This window comes from Aythya marila (assembly GCF_965140915.1).
Source record: "Aythya marila genome assembly, chromosome: 21".
Taxonomy (NCBI): Eukaryota; Metazoa; Chordata; class Aves; order Anseriformes; family Anatidae; genus Aythya; species Aythya marila.
Window position 1 is genome coordinate 3250462 of NC_139062.1, and position 20272 is coordinate 3270733.

The 20272-nt window shown below is 44.4% G+C and overlaps 1 protein-coding gene across 1 annotated transcript; it reads left to right on the forward strand.

Annotated features, from left to right (window-relative positions):
• Positions 1–3131: 3131 nt before the first annotated feature.
• Positions 3132–19671, forward strand: TTLL10 (tubulin tyrosine ligase like 10; the record flags this gene model as incomplete). Its single annotated transcript, XM_082776847.1, has 14 exons — positions 3132–3304; positions 3685–3814; positions 3935–4041; positions 4474–4580; positions 7277–7442; positions 8339–8457; positions 9198–9318; positions 9987–10072; positions 10296–10467; positions 11297–11468; positions 12879–13019; positions 13897–14013; positions 18271–18364; positions 19388–19671. The coding sequence occupies 14 exons, from the start codon at positions 3132–3134 to the stop codon at positions 19669–19671; spliced, it is 1989 nt and encodes a 662-aa protein (XP_082632973.1).
• Between the last annotated feature and the right edge of the window lie 601 nt (positions 19672–20272).

Consider the following 20272-nt stretch of genomic DNA (forward strand, 5'->3'; position numbering starts at 1 on the left):
TCAAATTGCATTGATTTATAGCAAGAAGCGCCAACGTGATACTCCTGCAGTAAAGCACCTTTTTTTTTCTTTTTTTTTTTTTTCTTTTTTTTCTCTCTACAGCAAGAAAACACTGCCTTGTCTTCATGCACCTTGCTTCCTTCTGTCACCTGCTTTAGGAAATAATTTGTTTATGGAGGAAGATGCAGCCCCTCTGAGCCCTGCTGCATGTGCTGGGGCTATGGGCTGTGAGCTTTCTGTTGCTGGTTGGTGAAGGGCAAGGCTCAGTGGTTTGCCTTGAGGTTCAGCATAAGAAATGACACAGAACATTTATTTTTCAAAGGAATTTTCTCCCATTTAGTATTCTAATTTTTACTGGGTTTTAATTTTGGCTTAGTATTGTGCTCCTTGCTTTTGTAGTTTCGATTTCATGAGAACTTTGGAAAAGAAATATAACCTTATTATTGTATCTTCTATAGCAGAAATATTATTTCTTATACAAATCTTGATATATTTCATAGCCAAGGGACTAGCTCCTTACACTTGAACCTCATATGGATCCTACAGGATGGGAAACATGGAATGCAAATGGGCCGATCGCACCGAAACAACCCAACTTTACACACTAAACAGACAAAACGCAGCAGCAAGCTGCCCCACCGTGTGATTCCTGAAACAGATGACTCAAACGTTGTTTGTGCAGCAAATCATGTCACAGAAACCCTTTGGCAGAAAAACCACCTTGAATTAAACATGTGCTGTCTTAGCATATCTATAACTGCTTGTGCTGGCAGCACGCATTCTTTTCTATTGCACGGTATTTTTTGGGCCTGGTTTTCCAGCATAATAAGGATTATACAATCACTTGGGCTGTTATTTCTTACTCTAATGACTTTTAAGCCTATTGGGCAAGTTCTATAAAACTCAGCAGATTTCGGAGGCCTCGCTGTGTTACATTCCTGCAGGTGGGTGGAAGGGGAATGGATGTCACTTCGAAAGAAGTCGCAGCCTCTTTGAATTACAAGGTTAGCACATTATTTAAATATATATGTACATATATTCAAAAAGAAATGGGCAGGAAACCAAGTGTCCAAAGTGTGTGTAAAATCGCCTGTGTTAGGATCACAAAATACATAGTACAAATAAAAACTTAAATCTTTTCTGGTAATGAATGCACATTATTAAAATATATACATGTATATATATATTCAAACAGAAGCAGGGAGGAAACCAGGTGTCCAAAATGCGTGTAAAATTGTGTTAGGATCACAAAATACATAGTAGAAATAAATACTTAAACTTTCTCTGGTAATGACTCTCCCCTTTCCTTGTGCCGTGCTCAGAGGAAAACCGAGGCAGCCCACGGTTTGCTCCCTAACTGTCGGCCGCTCCCCTGCTGCAATTAGGCAACATTTCCTAGAGGGTGTAACGTTTACTGAAAGTATTTGCCATGGTGCAGATTGCAACACGGCCGCCCTCCCACCCCACGCTGTTCTCTCTCGGTGTGACCAGGGAGATTAAGCCCCGGGTTGGCCACCAGAGGTAATCCAGGAAGGTGGAAGGTAAGGCGAGGACAGGATCCTGCCCTGCGCTGCAGGAGCTGTTGGAGCTAATCGGGGCATTGTGCGCCAGCAGGAACAGACGGAGAATGTTCCTGAAGGTCACCGTGACACGGGGGAGGAGTGCCAGGGTATTCATGCTACTTTGGCACGTCCACGTTGGAGGATGCTGGGCCAATGTGGAGAAGGATGGAAGCTGTGCCAAATCCCACCTGCCAGCAGCTTTCCCCATCCCTGCTTTATTGGGGCAGAGGGGCTGTTACCACATGATGTATTTCTATATATATATATTTATGTTTGAAAATTTTTTTTTAAGCTGGATTTTCACTCTTCCTCCCTGCGGTCTCGGTCGTGAGGAGCTGCTCCGTGGCCAGGGCTCCCCTTCTTTGCAGAGCAGATTTCAGCAGCTCAGGTGCTGCAGGCAGACGTGGCCAAAGTTCTCCATTCAGACCAGTAACTGAGCTGCTGTGCCTGCAAACAAAAGTGTGAAAGCCTGGCAATAAATGCAGATCTTTCCAGGCTTTATCTTCTGGTGTTAACCCTGGAGATGACCCAACTCATCCTGCACACCTAGCCAAGGTCACACAAAAAAAAAAGTTATTTTTTGTTCCTACATCTGAAGGACAGAAAAATCCGTATTTAGAGAGGAATTTAAGGCTACTTAAGTAGGCCTTTCTATCTTTATATTATTGACCGAGGCTCTTTTAAGTGTCAAACCCTCCGTTATTGCTGGTTTGGTAGCATACAGCAGCAGCTAGAAAAAAAAATCAAGGTCCCACTGTGTTAGCCACTTTTCACTGCATTCAGACAATTCACAGTTTAATATTTAAAAAAAAAAAAAAAAAAAAAAAAAAAGGTAAGGGAGGAGAGACTCCTGTAGAAACAGTAATTGACCAAAGTCATATAATGGTTCATTTAGTCATAAAACTAGCAATGGATGCACTCCATTTGGTAAGGATTTTATTTTGGGGAAGGACCCAAAACCATGGAGTTGCTCCGTTCCCATACTTGTCCCAGCACCCTCAGGCTCATTGAATCACACACAGGAATTTATGAAGGTTGAGGTGAAGTGGGGAATTCTCCTTTTGCCTTCCCTTTCTTTTCCTTAACATCCAATTAATCCCTGATTATTGTAGGCTCAGCTCAGCAGTAGCTACAGCTCAGTGACACAGTAAAGCAATACAAGGGAATCAATAACCTAATTCCAGGCGAAATCTCTGCATTTGTCAGTTAATTCACATTACGTATTTTTGTATTTATTTAATTAATTTATTTATTTTTTGCGTATGTTTGAATTTATGTCTTTTGTGCCTCAGCTCGCTCTGCTCACATCTGGAGAGGTCTGACGGGCAGGATTCCCTCTGGCTGGGGCTGAACCCCTTGCCCAGTCCCACCAGCACCGGGTGCCACAGAAGGATGATGCCCAGAGCGTGCAGGTGATGTAAAGGCACAAGTCAGCACCGAACCTTGCTGCAGCTGCAGCTCTGTTGCACAGCTGCATTTGGCAATACAGCACCCTCGCCTTTGGCACACAGAGGATTTGGCTGGCTCTGGAGGGCTGTCACATTCAGCATTTTGCTTTTGGCCTCCGAGATGCTCTTCAGGAGCTTGCAGAAGGATTTGCCTCTAAAGGAGCAGGAGGATTTAGAGCACAAATTTTACCCCGTTAGCAACTCTTTCCTCCAGTACTGGATCGACTCCAGTACTCTGTCCAACAAAGTGCTGAGCTGCGCAAACTCTGCCAGGAAAGCCACATTATGGATGAAGTATGTATATTCTATTTTAAGTCTATATATTCTGCTATTTAAATTCTATATATTCTGCTATTTAACGTCTATATATTCTGGTATTTTACCCGTTGTCCTATCAGAGGTTGCGCAGCGGGGAGGATGAAACCAGCCTCCCCAGTTTGCTGCCTGGAGGTGGCACAAGAAAAGCGAAGCCTGACCTTCAGAAGATCGAGGAAAGCCACAGAGGACCGAGCACAAGCGTGCCAGGCAGCAGTCACTCAGGAGCAGTGCTGGCTTTGCTGGCTCTGTTACACAGCTCTGCTCCGCCACCCGCACCTATTTGCTCAACAGCTCTGCCACTGGACGCCTCTATCCAAAAGCACACGTGTCTGTGGCAATCCCTGCGCGTTTTTTAGAGCCAGAACCCTTGGTGTGGTTACCAGCAGTAGCCAGGCAGCTGTTGCTAGGAGCTCGGCCCGTGGTCAGAGTGCTGAAGGCTGCCTGGGCCTCTGCGATGGCATCTCGAGCTCCGTGGAGCAGCAGCAGGTTGGGTTTCTGAGCTGCTGCTCGTGCCGTGGCTCCACCACCCCCAAGTCGATGAAAGAAGGCAGCCTGCGCTCTTCCAGAGCACGAACCTGCTCCACCACGGGACCTTTTCTTCTTTAGGAGCTCTTCATGGCCTGTCTAGAAGTCAAGTGCAAGTTCTCCCAGCTGAAGGAAGGACGGGGAGCAGTTAAAGCTCTCCAAAAGTGTTTAGAAACTGCCGAGCAAAGGTTAGAATTCCCACTACTTTTTGTTAGCAAACAAACGCGGTTTCATTTCATTTTCAGCCCAGAGAGAAGGGGCTGAAAGGCAAGAAGTTGTGGCTGTGCAGAATGCCTCTCTGATCTCTGTGGAGGTACGGCATGGTGCAGTTTATCAGTAAGATGCTGAAACCTTTTTGTGTCATCTAAGGGCAGCAGTGGCCAGCTCTAAGCCCAACAGCCATTTTCATCTGTTTTATGGCATTTAGTGTGAATGTTCCAGGCCTGTCCTCCAGACGTGACTGGGAAATCCACATCCTCCCCCGCCGAGGCCACCCTCCAGAAGCTGTACATAGAAACTAGACACTATTGTGTATAGGAATAAGGAGAGGACCCCTTGCAGCCGTCCCAGATCCCTGGTGGCACTGGCCAGGGGGCTGACCACAATCTTTCCTTCTGCAGACTGGGCGCCGAGATGGCCTCCGTGCCCCCCAAGAGGCAGAAGAACACCAGCCCCGTGGTACAGGGAAGGAAGCAGCAACGGGCTCAGGCCTTATCAGCTGGCAGAGGTGATTCTTGTAGCCTTGGTTTAATTATTTGTGCCAAATCCTATGCCCAGCATCTGAGCTGATACCAGTATGAAGAGATCTGCACCTTCTTATACCGACTAATGTGCTGGCCATTAACCAGCATGATTGCAGGCATACTGCACATAATTTATACCTTTGCAGATAAACCCTGTGAATATAAATCAGTCACTTTGCTTCTAAAATAATTCAGGACTGAAATAATTAATATTGGCTGGCAAACATTAGTGAAATTAAAACATTTTATGCTTACCTTGTAAGTGCTTTGTTGAAAATGTGAAGAAAAAAACCACACAACCTATCCAGTAGCAAGCAGTTCATCTAAAAAAAAAAAAGATTTTATTAAGAGATAATTTGTCTGTAATGCCATAAATTTTGCAATGACTAAAACAATATTATTATTTTTCTGATGTATTTGTTGTTGAATTGAATTCCATGCATTGGCAGTAAAAATACACTTTTTTTTTCCCAAATGAACACCTTTTTAATAAAAAGGAAAGCTTTAGGGTAGTGGTTGTCTGATGATGATTAGAAGATGATTAGATTTAGCTTTATTGTGCTGGTCAGGTGTGCAGCCTGAGGTGAAATGGGCATGGCCAGGCACTAGGAATGCCCCCTGCATGCCTGTCTCCACTTACCTTGCTAGCAATTAGTCATCTGAGGGTGCAAAACATGCCGATGAAGGCTAATGGGATGCTAAAATAATAACTATCAACAGATTCAATGAAATGAAAATTCATCTTTAACACCAGGACATTCCATAATTAGAAAATAAGATAAGAGGTTCCCATCCCCTGGGTCTCTGTATAGAGATTAGAGAGGGAGAGACACGAACGTGTTCAGACTGATGGAGGAGCAGCCTGGAGCACTGCAGTCACTGCAGGATAGCTCGTGTGCCCACATCCCAGGGTAAATGGGACTGCTTAAAACCGGGTGATCTCTTAGCAATCCAGGAGAAGAGAGGGATGCTAAGAGACATAAACTCATACAGGAGGTATGACCAAGCAATTAAATGTTAAGAATAGATAAATAAATATTCACATTCCCATCTCAAAGAGTAGCAAGAGCAGCATGGTACCACACGGTGCTAAGGAGGGCAACAATTTCAGGTAGAAGATGCCAGCAGCTAGCAGGGAGGCACAAACTTCCATGTGCTGCAAACAGCTGAGCTGTGCTGCTCTCCTGCATGCCACTTAATTGACCTGACACTTAGCGTAATAATAATATAATAACATGGATATTGCTGTAGTGTGCAACACTAAGGGCTTTTACAGTCAGAACCCCTTGTTGGCCAGTAGAAGCAGAAATTTCAAGTGGGTCCCGCCTTGAAGAGTTTGCAATCAACTTCATGTATTCCAAAATAAACTGAGCCAAGTGTGTGAGCCTGGTGGGAAACCACATGGGCTGCACCTGGTGCACTGCATTCACAGAGGAGTGCAACGAAGACATAAAATGCTTGTAAAATACGAGATACCAACGCCCAATACCTTTGCTCCAATTGAAAGGAGATTTGTCACTGGGTTAGTAGGTTTTACTCAAGCGATCACGGGATGTAATACAGAAAACAATGATAAAAGAGCAGTCCAAAGGGTAGATAACTCCAGTCTTGTCATCTGCTGGCTTCCTGCTGCCTCCTTCCCTACTACCGCCCCATTCCAGGGGGAGCAGCACTAGGGTGGAGAAGACTTTTTTTCTATTCCCAGGCTCTACTGTTCCCAAAGGTCTTGTGCATGTGCAATAAAAAATGGAGGCGTAGCTTCTCAGCCCCTGGAACTGTTAGGCCTTCAAATGTTTTTCGTAGATGCCTGGCCAGTAATCTGCATCTCAATAACCCAAATGTGAGCTATACAAGTAGTCATGAGCCGTTCATTTGCTGTGCATTATACAGAAAAAAAAAAAAAAAAAAAAGGAAGGTCTGCAACTGGCGTTTTCAGCCTGGTTTATCATTCCTAGAAGGGCAACAAGTCAAAGTTCTTCACCACTGCTAGAGCCAGATACAAGCGCTCTTGTTCTCCTCCAGAAATGACACAGCAGCACTTTCAGCAGCACTTTACAGATTAGGCAGATCCCATTAACTTTGTATCGAAAAAATGATTATGTCCTATATATTCATCAGCTTCTGAGCCCTGGGAGCTGAGAATAAGCAACAGAACCATGGCAAGCTCTGACATGATTAGTTTCCAATCTGAAGCAGGGTGTTTTTCATTCCCACCCCTTCAGTCACTGTCACCACAATTCCCATATGCCATTCCACTTCATGGCTGCCTGTCGGGGACCTCAGAGCTGTCACATCCTGGGCTCGTCAAAATTCCTGTTGGCTTTAAAAAATTAAAGAAATCTGTTTCAATGTACAATGTATGGCTATCACTTTTCAGAAGGCTTTTCTTGCCCTTCTTTATTTGCCCCCCACTCCAAGACCTGGCAGTCTGTGAGGCTTTTCTATAGCTGATTTCTGCTCAGTTTATGGCACTTTTCCACTTAATATACTACCTGATTGCACCATCAGGTTACATCAGCAATAATGTCTGAATTGTTTTAAGACTGCACCAGCAATGGCTATAAATTCAATTTAAGTGATCCCTTACAGTATTTTATTCTGTAGCAGCTGCCTTTTTACACGTGCGTTTTATGGAGAATTTCCCATATCATGTGAAGTTTCTCAATTTTAATTTTTGCAGCTATTTCTACTGCCTCTGAACTGGAGCTTGATGAAGCCAAGCCTCACAAGAATAGAATACGTGGCAAGGCATGCCCTCGAGAAATACAGCCCGAAGAAGTGGTACGAGAGGAGCCAAAGGGACCAGGACCTTATTTTTATATCAGTGGATCCAATGGAGCTGGACTGTAAGTAGATCCTCTCAGCAAATTCATATGAAGAATATTGTGACAATATATGAAAGCACACATCAGCCATTAGCATCAAATCAGTTCCTTTTTACTTGGTGTCTTTTTGGAGTGGCACACACGAGCAATGGTTTTAAAATAATTCAGATGGAAAGTACCTATTGAAAAAATAGCTGTGGTAAAATAGTTAACTGCTATCTCTATGCAAAGAAACTAAATACTTCTCTTTATTTGATGAAAGTTTCTCTTTTGGGGCTGTTCAAAAATCACTTAGCTACTCCACATAGCAGATCTGCTAGCATCATCACTAGAGCTAGGCACCACTGTTGTTGATCAACACTCTGCGGTGCTAAATGCAAAACAAGAAAAAATAAGAAGAGATTTCTGCCCAAGGAAAATTGTCAGATCAGAAGTTTCATCTTTCCCTTTCCAGCATATTGACACTCTTCTCTAGACGCTGTCACCAGCAAGCAGCACAGAATGGCTGCTGTAAACAGCATGCTCCTTGCTGAATTTCCATAGCTTTGTCTACAGACAGCTTTTCCTATTGCTACTTGTCATCTCTCCTTGCGTTGTTCGGAAGAGGTGCCTTGCTAAGACTGGACCGCAATGCAAATCATTCCTATTTCACCTGTACCTCATGCATCCTGCTTGAAATAACCCTGCTGTAATGGTGCAAGTTCTCATTAGTGCTGCAAAATCACCATGTCCTTAGCATCCAGGTCCACTTGCAGCCATCCTAATTAATGTTTCCCACCTTATCCCCCACCCAGGGACTCCTGGGGGTGTTAGGTCAGGCTCCCAGGGAAAATTGTAAGGAGTTCAAGGGACGGGAGCTAAGTAAGTCTTTGTTACTGGAAGGGGGGCTACTTTGCTATTTTGTTTTCCATATGCAGTGTGAGCATCTATTGCCAGCGCAGAGGCTGGCAGCGTATCTATGACAACAGAAGACAGGATTACGCGTTGAAATGGTGTGAGATCAAGTGCCGAGAGACCTATTACCATTTCAAAGAAGGTAGAGGTGCCAGTGGGTCTTGAGTGGGAGAGGGCAGTGGGAAAAACTTGAGAACGCTGGGCTTGTGGCTCCTGGGGTGGAGGAGGTCACCTGCGGGGTAGGAGAACCAGGTAACCTCAACTCGTTGGCAGACCTCAGCGGGGATATCGGAGCTGGATTGCCATGGTGATTAAAGAAAGGGTTTTAGACAAGAGAGCAGCTTTAGGAGAAAAGATACCATTGAAATGAATTAAACACAAAGCGTCATAATCACTTCTGAAAGGTGGCCCTCCCTCTGTGGATTTGGGCCTGCACAGGCAGCAGTAGGGCTGAGGCTGCCCTGCAGCACCGGAGCAGCGAGCAGCCTGCTCTGGCACCTCGTGAGCACTGGGCAAAGCTCTGCATGAAGAGAGTGCCCCACGGCGAGGGGCAGCCCCACAGCCTTTTCCAGGCAACGGTGCACACATAGATAAAGCAGCAAAGCTCAAGTTGGGTCACCCCATACGTCCCCCAGGCCCGGCTATCTCTAGGGAGAAGGGAGTCCCTAAAAGCCAAACAGCTCTGCTGTGCTGACAGCCAGCTTTTTGAGCTGCTCTCTACCCTTGGTCCCATCAGTGCATCCAAATTCCCAGGGCCCAGCCACCTCTCCCACCAGTAGTGAGAGTCAGCAGTGACCAGGTCAGCTTCACCCTCCACATTCTCCTGCATGCGGCAATGAGAACAAGCTTTTTTTTTTTTCTTTTTTCTTTTTCCTTACACAGGTGAACAGCTTCTCTACCAGATTCCTAACAACAGAGTCCTCACCAGTAAGATAGGGCTTTTATCCTGCCTGAGAGAGCAAGAGCGGGTGATGAAAAAGGTCGGCAGAAGCTCTAATTCCAAGTAAGAACTCTCACTTAGTTGAACCTTGAGCAGAAACTTATGCCAAGCAAAAGTGAGAGCACATAAACAAAGGAGCAGCTTCTTCTGGATGCATAAAAGTACAGGACACAAATTATATGGTGTTTTATTTTCCTTATTGTCCAGAAAATCTTCCCCACCCTCCCCACTACTCCTCCCATCTCCCCTCCTCCAAAGTACCTACATTAAAGATTGAAATATCCAGAGTTGTACAAAGGCCAGGTCTCCAAAGACAGTGGTCGCAATAATTCCCCTCTTTTGGGTGCCTTCTCCTACTGGAAAGGTCACAACCTCTTGTGGCAGAGACGCTGTAAATATAAAAGCAGTTTATTGCCATCTCTGGTCCTCTATTTTTGACATATCCATACAAAAAAGAAAAAAAAAAAAAAAAAAAAAAAGGCAATCCTATACCATGGTTACCTGCAGCCATCTCAGTTTTCAAAAGAAATGAGCATATGGAGAATGTCTTAAGGTTAAAATATATTCTTGAAAGTGGACGGAGTGAGGTAGCTCAAGAAAACAAACAAACAAAAATATCTGTCTACAAGAAGAAAAAAAACCTCAAGTGTCTTGCAAGCACCCTTTTGGAAAGTAACCAAGGAATTAACATATTGGATAGGGTTTTCAACTTGTGTTTGATTTTCCCATAGGTTACTGAAGATGGAAGAATTCTTCCCAGAATCTTTTCGCCTGGACTTAAAAGATGAGAGAAATGCCTTTTTTGAGCTTTGCAAAGGTGAACAGTCTTCATTGTGGTAGCAACCAATTTAAATAGTTGCATGTTCCTCTAAGAAATTCATTAATGTAGCCACAGTAATAACCACTGATGTCCATCAGTGATGCCTGTGTGTGTGCAGATACATTCACTTGTTGAAGCGAGCAATTTTCAGAGCCCAGGAACTGGCACACCGGTGTTTCCCACCCCACAGGTCATTATAACAGACTCCTTCTCTCTACAGAAGAACAGATTTGGATCTGCAAGCCAAGCTGCTCTAACCAAGGCCGAGGAATTTTCCTCCTTAAAAATCCTGCTGCTGCCAACACCCTTCAAGCCAAGCTCCACAGCTCCGAGGGAGACCTGCCCAACAAGAGGGTGCAGTGCAGGGCTCCCCAGGCGAGAATAGTGCAAAGGTAGAGATCGAAGCCTGGGAATCCACGCGTGAGTAGTGTGCTTAACTAAGCCATACTAGCCCCAGTGCATTATTTTGTTCCATAGGTGTTTAATATATTTATACCACATCTTCCCATCGACATATTTTTGTGGGAGAGAGGCTGTTTCTCTGGTTAGTCTGTCTTGAATCGGCACTTCAGTCATTTCAAGGCAGATCTTCGCCATCAGAAAGAGTTTGCCTTTGTCTGGAAATTTAAGCAGGGCTTCAAAAGGCCAGGTGCTACCTTTCTGTACATGACAAAAGCCTTGCATGCAGTTATTTAAACTAGGAACTAGTTTAAGCTACCCTACCTGAGTGCTCATCTTGATTTCTAATAGCAAGGAACTGGCTTAGGCTGTGAATAACGAGGCTCCACACGCCTTTGAAAACTGTTAGCACTGATTGTTTTAACAGCTTATTCTTGGTATTTGTGTGGGCATCCAGCAACCTTTGATGATAAAAGGAAACAATTCCCAGATGACATCAGACTGGCAATAAAAGCAGTGGTGCTGCATGAAGGGTTCTTTGTGTTCAGACAAAATTTCTGTATTCTCCAGTAAATATTAGTAAATCTTTAATTACCTTCTGAGACTCAGCACAGCTTCTGTTCCTCTGGAATCCGTTCCTAGCACTTCTAGCCTCTCTTCTGAGCGCCCTCTGCTGCCACTCACCTTAAGAAATGTTGAAACAAGGACAAACATCTTTGTTCCGTGGTGTGAAATGAACTGGCTGTGGGTTTGGGGGCAAGCTTTGAACATGCCTTGCGTTACGGCTGCCTGTTGGTGACATGTCTTGCATTGCCCTCACAGGTACATCCACCAGCCTCTGCTCCTGGAAGGGAAGAAGTTTGATGTCCGGTCTTACCTGCTCATTGCCTGCACAGCACCCTATGTGTTGTTTTTTGCCCAGGGTTATGTCCGCCTGACCTGCACCAATTACGATGCCATGTCTGACGATCTGACCGTTCATCTCACCAACCAGGTGAACCAAGTGCACTTAGCTCAGAAGAAGGGGAGGAGGGACTACAGAGAAGGGAAGCAAAAAAAGCCTTCAAAGGCTGAAAATATGCCTCGTGCACCCATGAAATGGAGGCTGAACAGAAGTAGTACTCTCTGCCATGGACCAATTTTCTGCTTATGCTGACAATTTCCTTCCCTGGACCTCTTCCTCCTGGCATTTTTCTCTCATATATCTGTAGAGATGAAGCCTTTGACAGTGGCTACCTAGCACAAATGAGCCTTAGACTTGGCTAAGGATTTTGCTGATCTTAAAGGATTTTGCTGTGTTTAAACGTGATAATCATAATGATGTAAGATGCAGATGTGTTCTCCAAAAGCCGTCATTCTTAAATCTCCACCTTGGCTTCTCAAATGAGATTTACGCACCAAGACTCCTCTGGCACATATTCCCATCCCACTTTGTCATACAAAATAGAAGAATTTCTTAATTAAAACTGAGTTTGTTTTTTTTTTTCCCCTTCATATAAGCCACTTCAGTAGTTAGAACTCACCTTAATTTAAGAGAACGAAAAGAATTGGAAGGGAGAAAACAGTTTTGCTTTTAAAGCCCCTCTCCCAGTGTAACACTGTATTCTGAAAATGGGCAAAATATGCATTAGGGAGCTATGAGAGAAGCCCACTTCAGTTCTTGTTGGAGTTTTACAGTTCCTGTAGGAGCACAGTTCAGGACAGCAGGTTATAGCTGCTTCCTGCAATATATGCTATTATCAGTACGCTGCTTGTTTTCCTGGAATAGTTTGTTTGCTCAGGTAGAGAGCTATCCACACGGGAATTCAGGTGCTTGGGTAGGATCCCATGGCACAAGCGACATTAAACAAAGGACAGGTGTTTATTAGCAGAACATAAATTACCTAGGTTCCTGCTGGGAGGAGGGAAACTAAATTTACAGGAGCAGCTGGTAATAGGCCAGGCTTCGAGTCACAGTTGATTCTACCCTTGTTCCCCTCCTACCCCAGGAGTGATAAGCTCTAGCTGACCTAGGGGTTAATGAGACAGTGGAAGAGAGGAACTGTTTGGAACCAGACTTAGTCCAAAAAATATCATGACTATGATTTGAAAACACCTCTGCCCATCTGCCAAGCACTGATGCAGATGCATCATACATGCACACAGAGAAAACACTGCTTTGACAGAGAGCTTGGATAGCTGTCTGCGTGCTGTCCATGTGTCAGGCTCATCTCTGGGGCAGTGCTCTAAGTGACTCCCAGTGCACTTGCTCAGATTTAGATCTGCTGGTGAGGGGCTCTCATCCCTCCATGTCAATAACGTGATCCTGGGGTTCATCTCAGCTCCAACTCCTTGGAAAAACTCGGGGTGCTTTGATGTCTGCCAAAAACCTAATCCTCCCTTTGCTCTGTCCCCTGCCTTGCAGTACATGCAGAAGAAGAACTCCCTGTACAGCCAGCTGAAAGATGAGACGGTTTGGCGGATGGAGCACTTCAACAGCTACGTTAATGAGAAGTTCACGAAAACCAACAGCCTCCCCAAGGACTGGGTTTTCACCGTGTTTACTGTGAGTGCAAGCGAGTGTATGGTGTGAGTCTGCCTAATTAGGGTGACTGGAGTAGGGAGGAAAACCTTCAGTTCAGTGGAGTCCCTAAGGAAACGTATGCACCGAGCGAAGAGGTATTGATGGTCCCATGGTAACCATTTGCCTGCAGATGATAAACACAGAAATCAAGACACACAGAGTTTAATTTTAGTGGTTAATAAAATGGGTAAACTGCTGATAAAGAGACTGTGAATGTACGTGCTGGCATAAAAACACAATTCGGTTCTTCACGTTCCTCACCCAGTGCTGTGGTCTTGTGCTGAAAACCAACGTACACACCAGAGAGACCTCTTAGCCTGCAAAGGGACTAACAACCCTTACAGTGGTCTCTTCCCTGTCTGGCTTGGTCTCTCTCTTCACTTTTGACACGACTTTGCCACATGAAAAGCACATCAGGGCCTGACACCTCTCATGGAGGAGAGATGAAAGACTCAGCTGGCTTGATTTCTTACCATCTTCCTGTCTCACAGAGGAAACACAGCAAAGAAATTATCTGAGTGCATGAGACTTCATCTCATCAGCCTGAGTCTAATGATGCCTTCGCTAAAAATCATCATTAAAAATTGCATAAACAGCCCATTCTGAGTAAGGGACAAGGGTTGATATCCCTATAGGCACCAATTTCTGGAGAAACAATTTAAAAAGGGAGTTTCCATCAATTCAAAGGGAACAGGCAGACAGTGTTAAAACACAGCAGCCCTCCAAGTCTAGAGAGGAGCTCTGCTAGAGGCAGGGGAAGAAAAAGTGTCCCTAAACCAGGAGGGCAGCAATGATTTGCAGTCACTCCCGTGCCCTTGGCATTGACAGTGATCAGTTATCCCTGCTCCCTGTCTTTCAGAAGAGGATGCAGCAGATCATGTTGCAGTGCTTCCTGGCGGCCAAGCACAAACTGGATCGCAAACTGGGCTACTTTGACCTCATTGGCTGCGACTTTTTAATCGATGAAAACTTCAAGGTATGACTAAAAGATTGCCAAATGCTAAGTATGATATTGGCCAGGTGTCTAATGCCCGCAGCGCAGAATGGTTGACACGGGCTTTGGCACTAGGAATTAAAGAGAGGAGACATTCAGCCAGCTGTGAAGGATTTATTTTTTTCCCAGTTCCATTGTCCAGCATCAAGACATGGCACCTATACAGCCTGCACACCTACTGCACAGAGAAACCCTGGCATTAACAGCTCAGGAGGGGAAGAAAAATATTTACTGCAGCAGAAACTGTTCTTTGCAGAATTTTCTTGGTAAAATAGCGTTCACAGCAAGAAGCATGGGCATCGTGATGTCCACTCAGTTGATAGCAAACATATTGGAATTTTAATGTCCGCTCAGATTGTTTATCTCTCCAGAAACCAAACATGACAGGCAATCAGCCAGCACAAATGATTTTGTAATGCTGCTAATGTCACGTGGAGTCTACTGATTTACACGAGCTGAGTACCCAAGAAAGGACTCGCCTTCAGCATACGGCAGAATCAGTCATTATCGATTCCCATGTCAGCATCAGCACCTCCACGTTCATTGTAGGTTTAGCATTTAGCAATAGGTCAGCCCGCCGAGTCTATAAAACCTGCTAGAATTACAGTTCAAGCTCGTGAAGAGTGAATGAAACTCAGGCAAGAAAAGCCAGAAGAAAGGGAAAGGGAAAGGCTAAATACAGCGACTGAGCTGCTTCAAAACCCACCTGATCTAAACATAACAGAAAGCCATCTGGCAGATTCTGCTGTTGCTAAAGCAGAAAGGAACTCAAACATATTCCAGCAAAGGGCAGTGGGAACAGCAAACCCTATGAAAGAATGGAATTAATGTATGCAGCGCCCAGACAATAGCCTCCTTTGTCTGGGAAGTCAATAGCAAGGAGGAGTAAATGGGAAAGACACAGAAAGTGGTGCTTCTCGAATGTCAGAGGCAATTGTCTTTTGCAATGTTGGCATGCAAAGTCCCGGCTGTGTAAACTTTAAGTAGAATAGAAGATCCAGTGTCACTCTATTGTGGCAGTCCCTACCTGGCTAGTTAAAAACTTGAGTATTTAAAGACCATTACATCCCCGTGCATTTTACATACGGAGAGATAAAGGAAATATGTTTCTTGACAAGTGCTATCAGTAAGAATGAGGAGGATTTCTGGACGCTTAGTGGTGATGGAGTCAGTTGGAACCTGGAACATGCATTTGAGAGAGGGTAAAGTGGAAATTTAGGCATTTATTTAAGCATAGGTTTGTCTATGCTCCATTGGGGAGCAATAAACCAACAGTTTTATTTTTTAACACTGCTCTGTGCAGTGAACTCTGTCCTCTGTGAGTTACCATTACAATTCCTGGTCTGACATCCTGCCCTCTCCACCTGTAATACACAACAGCCTTATGCTCCCTGGCATCCTATTTGAGGACATGTGCAGAATTTGCTTTACATTGATTTAAAGTGGTCTTGTGTTCAGTCCTAGAGTTCCTCATGCTCTTCCTTTCTCCTTATCTGAGATACAAATGCCCCCAGCATCACTCCTAATAATTCTCGAAGACTCTGCAGCATCCTGGCCCAGTCCTTGGAAGGTGCTTTCCTGCCTCAGAGTATCCAGAAGCACAAATCATGAAAGCTGAGCCTGCAGAGAAACCACAGCTTTCTGTAGAGCTTTGCATGTTCATATGGAGACTGAGAAGAACAAAGTACTTTGAAGAGGAGAGCAAAAGTGATGGATGTGGTTTTACTGTTACTGTTTCTTTTTCTCTCTCTCTCTCTTTTTTTTTTTCTATTTTTTTTTTTTTCCTGGAGCTTCCTTGTGTTGTACTGTAAATGCCCAAACCACTACACAGCTTTGGACACTGTGATTTAAAAGCCCAAGGAACCTGTTTTCAGCAAGCATTGCATCAGTGGTGCAAAAGGGCTTCTCCAAAGAAATGCTGGGAAGATAAAATGTGTAAATTTTTCATCAGCCATAAAGAAATTCAGCTATCCATGATGAGAGAAGAGACTGAATATAGATAAGCCATTTGCCAATTCGTGATAGACGTACATAAAAAAAAAAGATAACCCTCAAATCCTTTGCTAAAGAAGGGCTAGTCCCTTGGATTAGAATGATACAGCTTTTCATCCACCCCGGTACCACAAGGATGCTGCAGAGCTGGATGTGCCCACACCACACAGAGCACAGAACAAGTTATTTTATTCCTGTTTCCGACTGGCATTTCTGTGCTGCTTAAAGCTGCAGCCAGAGGTCAGGCCTCTAGAACCCCTGCTGCTACAGGAACACAGAACAAGGCAGCCCTGCTGTGGACAGCTTGGGGCTCTGAGCACATTCCAGCCAACCTCTGCAGGATCTGCTCATGCTGCATCTGGCCCTACACAAAGAACAAGGAATGAGACCTCAGATCCTGGTGTAATGCAGTTAGAGGCTGCAGCTGGCATGCTGTTTGAGGGCCTATGGAAAAATCGTGCTATTTAAGGTTTTTAAGCCTACCTGTGATGCCTTGATGTGCAATTGTGCTGGTGGGCTCCAGGGAGCAGGAACCTCATCACTAGCAGAAGCATCCAGAGCAGCACTGCTTACCCAAGCACCAATATAGCTCTTATCACTTGGAAAGCCTAAAGAAAAAGGATAATCTATGGTTAGGAGGTCAAGAACAGATTTTCAGGGTTTTGGCTCCTTTGCCATGTTTGCTATGAAATTTGGAGCAAGGCACCTGCATACCAGATGTAGGGAGGAGTCTCAGGTGTTTTAATTGTACACAACTCCCCATGAACATTGCAGGTAGTCACATGGATATGCTGGATCTTGGCTTTATTCTCTCTGCTTTCCCTGAAATAGAACAAAAAAACATTTCTTAACCTGTCCTGGTTGTTGAAAGCATTTTAAAAACCTGGGAAACTCTTAAGTAGCACAATATAAAAGATGCACAGTCTGATAGATGCGAACACTTCCTCCTGCTCATCAGTTTTGTTTGTTTTGAAGGAGAAGGAACCAAAACCTAGTCAAGACAATTATAAAGGTTCGTTGAGTTTGTCTGTCAGCAGAAAACCTTATGAACTTTTAATAGGAAAAAGGAAATTTACTCAGAAGAAAGTTTGCCAAGAAAAATGAATGTAACGTAGGTGCCCTCTGTTGGCATCTGCAGAGCAGGTTAGTTTTGAGCAGCTGTCCCAGTTCCCCTCTGGAAAAAAAACACAGACATTTCACCACCCTCACTTATCAGTCTTCTCTTTTGTTTCAATACAGTATTTCAAAGAAGCGAAAATTATTGTTGTATTTTATTCTCAGCAAAAACAAAGTGCAAAAGTGAAAGCTATCACGTTGCCAAAATCTACCACCCACATTTCACAGTTACGTGCAGGCAAACTCATTGCTGCTTTAGGAGGAAAAAAAAAAAAAAAAAAAAAAGAGAGAGAGAGAGAGAGAGAGAGAGAGAGAATATATGTTTTAAAAAAATTCAATTAAAACAGCCTGGGGCTGTTGCATGATTAAATATCCTTCCTGAAAAAAAAAAAAAAAAAAAATCAAGTAATTCCTATACGTCTTCTATACAAGATGCAGCACCATATGGCAAAGGCAGGAAGTGAACAGATGAGTTTCTTTCATGGTAGGGAAAAGAAATAGTAAACAGAATTACATTTGAGTCAACTGTTTGGTTTCACATAGACTTGTAACTGGACCATCACATGCTGCAGCTAGGAGCTGCATACTTTGCCATGTCAAAGGGAAATAGAGATGAAACTTTTATGTGGATACAAAAAATGAGTATCTTCTGTGGCTTCTACCTAAAACCAACACCCAGGAAATCAAGGCCAAGGGCTGATTGAGAACTCAGTGCTGTTTGCTCAGTTCTGACCCCATTTCTACCCCAAATCAAAACATGATTCCTAGATTCCTTGTACCTTTCACATGACCCAAAAAACTCAACTCAAAACCACTACAGCAATTAGTACGTTAAGAGACACGGTGCCTTTGCACACCTATAGAGCAGGAGTTTAATCTAAAGACTATCAGCTGGAAACACAAAATAATATGTAGTGTTGTTCTCAAGTAACAAAATATATGCAAAATTGAATGTTACTTGATTCAAGTCCTTCTGAAAATGCTGTCTTACCTGCACTCTGTTCCAGGACACCTTGTTGGGATTTACTCATATTTTTACATCTCCAGGTGTTTGCTAAGCCAGTCAAATGGCATTGCTGTGACTCTGAGTGGATCCAGCCTGCTTTCCTGATTGATGTTCATCTTTCCTAGGTCTGGCTTCTGGAGATGAACGCGAACCCTGCATTACACACCGACTGCAAAGTCCTGAGGGACATCATCCCCGCTGTGGTCTACGAGAGTCTTGGTAAGTGAAGAAATCACAGTGGCCAGAGCAGATAATGATATCACCCTGCTGCTTGTCGGAGGAGATCCCTGTTGATATCAGTTGTAGCTGCAAAATAGCCTTGGAATAAAGATATCTTGCTGCTGAGTGCATGTCATATGGAAAGCACTGAAATTCTACATGACACAGACCCAGAAAAGCTAAGGTCTCGTTAGCCATGCTCCCATTAGAAAGAAATAAGTGTGTTTTTTGTTTTGTTTTGTTTTGTTATGATTACTTGTAGAAATGCTTTCTTATATATTTATGTATAAAAGTCTAACCCTTCATACGTGACCCTGTAGGTGCACCTGCACATTTTCTCCATGCTTGTTGCTCTGCCTGCACAGAGCTGAGGTCAGTTTGTGCAACGCACCTTACACAGCCGCAGCAGTGCTGGGTGCAGTTGTAGCTCCTGCTGTGCCTTACCAATTTGGCTGACAACTGTTACCTGAACTGTACAAAGACAGAAAAAACCCTTATGCAGCCTTATGTACCTTAACTAGAAGTGGTCCTACCTGGAGGGGTGCACCAGAAGGCCCCTCAAGGTCCCTCTTGCCCCTGGTTTTCTGTGTTTTTCTCCATATGCATAAGGAGAAGCAGTAAAGGGAGCATCTCTTTCTGCATGACACATACTGGTGACAGCCTACTCATGCTTTCTTTCATAAATACAGTTACCTTGCTGTACATATCTGCCTTTATTTTGTGGGGTTATTCATATTCCGTATTGCACTGTCAACAGCTATATAATATTTTCCCTACCATTTCCCTAAAGCGTTGCCAGTGGGGCTGAAGTGAATGCAAGAAGAGTATGGGGGCTGTGTTTTTATTTTCTTAGTTTCATTGTCTTAATAGTCCACGGAGGCCACAGGCTAGAAACCACTTCCCCCCTGGCCCACACACACAGCTGCATTGTGTGCAGCTGCCTCGTGGGCAGACACGATGAGCTCGGGTGCATGTTGTCCCTGGGGTGCTCAGACCATCTCCTAACTGCAGCTTCTCTTCCAGATCTGGTTCTCGAGATCTTCAACAAGTGCCTGAAAGGCCAGAGCGTGCTGCCTTTGGAGACACGCTGCCACTTCGTGCTGCTCTACAACGAGGACGCCGCGGACCTCGGCCAGAAGCAACTCCTGAAGCTCAGACCTGGGCTGTGCATGGGACGGTACCTGCGGCCACACATGGACAGTGCCAGCTACTTTGGGCACAGCCCCACCAAAGAGATGGACGCTTCTTCCAAAAAACTCAGTTGCTCGAAAAGAAAAGTTGCCTTGTTGCCTAAAAAGACTTGCTAACAGACCATCTCCTAAGCTAACACGTGCAGCTCCTCGACCACCACGGATAAACACATTGAGCTACCACAGAGCAAGAGGGTTTCGACAACTTCAAACATAGAAAGGAAATAAAAGCTAAGCTTCTACGTACTGTGTGTCCTGCTCTTTTTTTTTTAGTTGGTATAAAGAGAAGGTGTGAACTGGAACGCCGGCAATGATGTGTTTTGTTCTTCTGCAGAAAGCAGCCAGCCAGAAACTAGAGAAAAATTACAGAAAATGAGACCACCGCTACCACATTAAAAACCATCCCTTTTAAAAACAGTGTTGATCTCACAGGTGCAAGCCAGAAACCGGCCAAGTTTTTTACCAAGTCATTCTCCAGAAAGGCAGGGAGATCAGCTGCAAAGACTAAACCCAGGGCTCAACAGCAGAACCCCCCCACTGGTCCCATAACTCCCTCCCTCCCCAGCTGTGCCTTGCACATTTAACTGCGTTATATTAAGAGTCTCTTTCGTTTTTCATTTGGTTGAGGTGACAACCACAGAGCAGCACATGCTTATCACATCGAGGCCATCATCGCAGCAGGAAGCAATGACGCTTGGGGGACCAAGGAGACCAGGAG